The 6,612-nt window shown below is 45.8% G+C and overlaps 1 protein-coding gene across 2 annotated transcripts in view; it reads left to right on the top strand.

Moving 5' to 3' along the window:
* The first annotated feature begins 804 nt into the window (after positions 1–804).
* LOC139757155 (uncharacterized) overlaps positions 805–6,612 on the top strand; it is a 32,024-nt gene continuing 26,216 nt past the window's right edge. The window contains exon 1 of one of the 2 annotated variants that reach the window (XM_071677255.1): positions 805–1,017. In XM_071677255.1, coding sequence (XP_071533356.1) covers positions 976–1,017 — 42 coding nt within the window. In that variant the 5' untranslated portion in view covers positions 805–975. The remainder of the gene's footprint in view (positions 1,018–6,612) is intronic. The other variant, XM_071677254.1, reaches the window with a different exon arrangement.

The raw sequence follows: 6,612 nt of genomic DNA, 5'->3' as shown, positions 1-6,612 counted from the left end.
GTGGCGACAAGTACTGATAGGACGGGTTGGTAGTTGTGGTAGTTGTAACACTGCGGTCGTGTTTGTGGCGTAAATAGTGACAGTAGTTGAGGAGGTGTAGTAGTAGTAGTAGGAGTAGTAGCAGTAGTAGTAGTAGCAGTAGTGGTAGTAGTAGTCATAGCACAGGCAGTGGTGATAAGTGAGGTGGTTGTGGTAGTGGTGACGCCAGTAGTAGGTGTGGTGATGTTGGTAAGTGATGGCAGATTAGAGTTCATGGTGGAGGGCATGTTGGCAGTCGTGGGTGGTTGCTGCGTAATGTTCCTGGTGTGAGAGCTGTCGACACCGTTGGTAGCGGGGGCAGCCGGAGTGACAGTGCAAAACGCCACACGATCCCAGTGGTGTAAGCGGTGCGAGCAAAGTTAGCTCTACAGATGGCAGTGGTGGCAATGGCAGATGGGAGCAACAGCGCCAGTGCTACTGTTATTGGTAACAGGAGAGGTGGTGGCATTAACATCGGTGGTGACACCGCATGGAGGTGGTCGCCCATGACCTCTACCACCACACCACAGGATGCAACAGACCAAGCCAGACACTTCTTGTACTCCAGCTTTCCCACCCGCCATAAGATCTCTCTCCACGTCAGACAACTCAAAAGTCACCTTAACCCCTTCGCCACACACCTAACCACCGCATTATCCCTGAGCAACAAATCCGCAACACGAAATCCCGCTGTAAAAATACTGCACCCACAAGCGACCAACCGTAAACGTTTGCTTGACGTCAGCGGTAGTCATGACGTCACCGAGACTTAACCTAGCAGGCGGGGCAGCACATACGCTCAGACGGTCGCCGGACCTCGTAGCGATCACATCGAACTCGCCAGCCAGTCAGCGCACAGCTCCTCGGCATACACACCTAACCACTACCGCCAGCCAGGAGAAGAGGATCTACCCATCCAGCCAGTGCGTCCAGTGAGCCGCGAAACCTCGTCCAGTCATGACTCCCTCAGCCATCCTCGCTCTAGCCATTGTCTCCCAGGTGAGTGATTTCACGCAAGTAGTGATCTTGAAGACCCATCCATCCTAATGATTACCTTTAGTAAATCTTAGAATTCCCTTTGGGTTCCGAGGACATCTGAACCGAGAGAAAGTAAGAGTGAGGCGCGTCTCTGACTACTGATAATGTCGCCTTTGGCAAGCGTTCATACTCTTGCACCTGCGCTTGGGACGACCAGACGTGCATAACAAAGCTGCGCTTGAGACGGTTCTAGCCATAACTTCATAACCTACCCAACGTTGAGCGAGCAGTCCGGACTTCACAAATAGTCAGTGGTGATGCCTCTGGAGGTCTGTGACTTGCAAGTCTCTTAAACAGACTTCCCCATCTCGTTGCACCGACCGACACTCGCCAATCTGTACTCAGTTCACGATCCATCATCCGCCGAGGCTAAAAATAGTCGTGGGTGTGGCAAGTGGGGGACTGGGGTAGGTAGGTCATGATTTGCCTGCTGGGGGAATCGAGAGACTGGCCATCATGTCCGCCCTGACCTGCCTGGCCAACGGCAGAAGAGGGGCGTCAACGGGTTTCGACCCACCGTCCGCGCACGCAAAGTCTGTTTCGCACCACAGATTTTTTTTTTTTTCGTATCATGAGTTACGTCCCGTGCTCGGGAGGAAGAATAAAGATAAAATAGGTTCGGAGACAGACCAGAAAATTTTGAGGCACGAAAAAAACGGTTACAGGGCGAACTAAAGGTGGTATAAACCCGCTTCATATGGACGGAATGGGCTTTGACTGAGATGCCGTAGTAACCTTTGATCTGAGACCACGCACATATAACAACCTTCCTCAACCAGCTTTAAGAAACATCAAACCAGGCTTAAACCCAAGCTAGTATGAAGCGAGCCCGGGTATTAGCTTGATAACTACTATATAAAGTCAAAATTTACAGACTGTAACTCTACCGCCATACGTAACTTAGGTGGAGCGAACCAGTCAGTTTTCAAATACATCAATACCATTAAATAACATGAGGTTAACGAGAGCATCCATTCTTTTTTAAATATTTGAAATAAAGTTACACAATGGTAGATTTACTTAGACTTTATCTCGTACGTTCTCTATGACGATATTTCAGTTCACCAATGAACCACTGTCACAGTCGTACTAACTTGTTACCCGTGAGTTATTTCTCCAGTTTGGCCCTAGCAAAAAAAAAGAGAAAGTCATTGCTGATCAAATACTTTGTCTATCACAACTGACGCACCTAAACTATTTAGCACAACAATCATATGAACTTTACGAATACGTCCAACATTTTCAACACCCTTACGAAGCACTGCTAATGGCACCCGAATATAACGAGCATATTCTTGGTACAACCAATGTCACTGAGGCACAACTACATACATCTCAACGCCAGTTTCAGGTTCCATCCAACAAGAACTTTGTGCCACGGGTAATTCCTCCCAAAACAGTCCGCAGTTGTCAGCCCCGTAACATTGATAATCCAAATCTAAGTCATGCCAAGATGACCCAGCCCAACTTTATCCAATTCGTCCTTACCCTAACCAACCTTGTCCTACTAAAGGCAATCTAATGCCCTTCATCTGGATCCAGTACAGATCATATGGGGTCAAAGACAAAAAGCAGCAATACGGAACTTTCCAATTTGAAACAGGAGTGTTGCGAGACCTCTAGCTTCGAGAAAAAAAAAAAAAGAAACCTTCAAACTCGAAACAGTAGAAGGAATGAAAATAAAATTGATCCGAAACAGCAATGGTATGATCATAAAGGTTCGGTAAAGTAAAACTATAAAGCTATCTGGTCCAAAACAACGATGGTATGAGACCTCAGTGTTGGAAATTATATTAAAAAGCTCCTAACTTCCTGGAAGGAGACTCTAGCATGCTCAGAAACTCTCGAATCTCGGAGATAGTGCAAACGATTCGCCTGGTCTGCTTCAGTTAGAAATCGTTCGATGACGCGTCTTCCTGTACATAAGGTGTCCTGGCGTCCTCGAGTGAACTCGCCCGTGAAACTCCGAGCTGCTGGCAGCAGGCGGCCAAGGCAACAAAGACGATGTATCGGTAAAGGCAGCTTTCGTTGCCTCCTGAGCGGAATTCCCTTGCTTACAAATACTGAGTCACACTGTACTATTCTACAAAGATAGTAACGTACCACCGGATCGTCAAAACAAATGACAACTTGAGATATGTACTTTCAATTCAAGTTACCATTTCAGTGCCACTGCAGCTAGTGTTTTCAGACCACATCTAATACAGATACGATTTCGATTACTTCATTCGGCTAGGCTTCAGTTTGCGTGCTAGGCTTCAGTATGCAAGTGTCATGTTTTACCGGCTGTGACAGAGTCTGTGTGTATGTTTTGTAATCCTGAGTGAACACACGTCAATTACGATAATTTCGTCAATTACGAAAATTTACGAATCATTTGCATAATAACAATGGTCAGTTATCGATAACTGGTACTAATCATAACCATGATAATGATACCAGCATCGCCGACCATTGCAGTAATCAAGAGATCAACAACTACTACCGCAAGCTAAGGCGTTTTTGTAACTCAGATTTACTCTCGCCCTGAAGTATAACCTAAACGAAACAGATATATCAAACAATGATGGCGCTACATATGGCAAAGACGGCAGGCGAGCCGAAAATACCAAGACAAGGCCAAAATTTCCGACTTCCACGCCATTACCGTCCGAGGGACCGATATGGAGGACGCAAAAGTGGTAGTGAGGGCAGAGCCAAGGCGAGAGACCGGGAGCCGAGGTGTTCAAGAGCTCCCGGGTCCATTATTAAGGCGAAGGTCAGGTTATGTACCGCCGTCGTCCGTCTCAAGTGACCGGCCAGTCTTATGAAGACCCTCTAGGCTACATATGACCCCTTCCCTTGGCTAGTGGACGTTGCCTTCCCCCTGAAACCCAACCCAACACCCACCCACCTTTCTCTGTTGCTATTTCCGTGCGCTTGGGATCCTGCAATGCAACCGAGTCCACCTGGCACATTCGACCCACTCTTGCTGCATCTGGAATAAAAACAGACATTGTTACACCATCATAGGCACGAGGTTAGCATCCTGTATATGGATTACGATAATTCATTTATATCATCATTCACAGTGCTTTGTGCTGATAGACACATTCAATATTTGTGCACTTATGTTTATTTGTGTTTCAGTCTTATGATCAATCCATCAAAGTATCTATCAATCCATTTCATCCATTCGCATTTATATACTTGTTCAATAACGCTGATCCTCCTCCCACCAGCGGGGTATAACTGAGTATTCCTCCCCTAAACCGGGTTGCACCACATTCATCTACCCGGGGAGTACTACAATCCTTTACCCCAGAGTGCACTGCAGTGTTCTGCCCAAGGGTGTACTACACTACCCTATCCCGGGGTGTATATAGTTCCCAGTTCCGGAGTATACTTCACTCCACTGGCCCAGGGTATAGAACCCGGGGTGTAGTACACTACCCTGCACCAGGGTGCACTCGACTCCATAACCCCGGGATATAATACACTCCTCTGCCCTGAGATGCACTACACTCCCCTGCCCCTAGATACACTACATTCCCCTGCCCAGGCGCATTTCACCTCTTCCCGGGTTGTTCTATAATCTCTTGCCCCGAGTTTAGTGCGATCCTTTATCCCGGGGTGTACTACATTTCCCTAACCTAGGGTGCACTACACTCCCCTATGCCAGGGTGTACTACACTCTCCTACCTTAAGGTTTACTACACTCCCCTACCCTAGGGACAGGATTAAAAAGACAGAGAAATATGGGGAGAAGAGGAGAACCAATTACCAGTTTTGCGGGAAGTGGAAAATTTTCTTTTCAGAAGAGGTAAACATTCTAAGGTAAACTTGGGAAAGTAAAGAGATCCAAAACAGCTCACCCTCGAGTTGCCGACTGTCACACAGTAATAACGTGACGCAGTAGACTGCCCAGTAGTACATGGTCTAGCTAATGGCAAGGGTACCTAACCAACCGGCTCTTAAGAGCAATATCTATAGAATAGGAAAAGAGAACCAATATTGTGGCTTTAGGGCAAGTGTGTCAGGTTCTAAGGTCAGACTGGGAGAACTCATAAGTCTGAATGCTTTGGGCTCGAGTGGCACATATGTGGAATCAGAACCTCCCCAGATGTAAGGGTAGTACACCATACACAGACGAATTAAGTCTGTGTGTAATCGTAGCAGTGGGAAATCACGTCCAAAGATGAATTTACAGAGGTACTTGAGACAAAGGTGTGGATCGAGCAGGACATGATAGAGCGAATTTGTAAGGAGCTGTGAAATGCAGTTTTGAGCCGTCAGATTATGAATGCGTGTGGTTAACTGTCGAAGAAAGGTATATCGTTGATAAAGAAAACGAAGAGCAAATGAGACAAGAGAGAACCTAGAAGGACGCCGCTCTTACTAAGGGAAGAAGAGGCATACGTTGATCCAGTCAAAGAGAAAGCTCATGTGAACATGATAAAAACAGTGACGGAAGAGTCTCGTATCATGTCAAAAGTTTTCATTATATCGAGAGAGAAACAAAATATCCCAAAGTCTTTCAAGGAGTATGATTAAACATTAGCAAGATAGAAAAGGACATCATGGGTAGAACTCCTCAAACGAAAGCCAAATTGTTATAATCAAATGTTCTTAAGGAAAGGGGAGTTGGGGAGAGATTCAAAGACTTTGGAAATAGTAAAGGCAAAGCAAGTGGCAGAGATGGAAAATGAAGCGCTTCTCCCTCCCCTACTCGCCGTGAGGACTTGTATCTACTCGAATTTCTAAGAAAGAGATGTTTCGGCTTTCAATGCAGCAGAAGCGAGAGATATGTTCAAGCACTCACGCGAGTCCAGAAGCACAATATCAATACACAAGAAGGAATGCTATCTGCTCCAAATGCGCTGCTTGTGTCTGGAGAGAGAATTCCTTTTGGATTATTTAACTGCATCGAACCGCTATAATGCAACCTAACCTGGCACATTCCCTTACCTCACCAGACGAAAACAAAAGTGAAAATTCATGTCCATCAGACGATAATAAAACAGTTTTAAGACAAACTTTCCATACCCGTGTTGCTCCAAAACCATATGACTTTAACCCAATCTAATCTGAGATCACTTTACAAGCTTCCTTCCTGCCCGCCCGCCAGCCAACAAGTGATGTTCACAACAAAGCTCTGCGCTAGGCACGTGACCCACGTCTCCAGTGAGAACACTGCCCGGCAAGATGGACAGCAGCCAACACGATAACAATGGAGGAGGAGTTCGCAGGGTGGCTGGACCCCCTCCACACTGGCCAAGGAGACAACACTCTTAATGTTGCTTCTTACTCAACTTTTACACGTTAGCTTCATATCGTGTTTGCTCTCTTACTATTCTCACGTGGGAGGCGGAGGGGTGAGGATTACTGTAATTGTCATATATATATATATATATATATATATATATATATATATATATATATATATATATATATATTATTATTATTATTATTATTCATTTTTTATTTATTTTGCCTTGTCGCTGTCTCCCGCGTTAGCGAAGTAGCGCAAGGAAACAGACGAAAGAATGGTCCAACCCACCCACATACACATGTATA

The sequence above is a fragment of the Panulirus ornatus genome, chromosome 25 (genome assembly GCF_036320965.1).
Source record: "Panulirus ornatus isolate Po-2019 chromosome 25, ASM3632096v1, whole genome shotgun sequence".
In the NCBI taxonomy this organism is placed as follows: domain Eukaryota; kingdom Metazoa; phylum Arthropoda; class Malacostraca; order Decapoda; family Palinuridae; genus Panulirus; species Panulirus ornatus.
The sequence above is the reverse complement of the archived record's forward strand: the minus strand, read 5'-3'. Positions and strand labels throughout refer to the sequence as shown.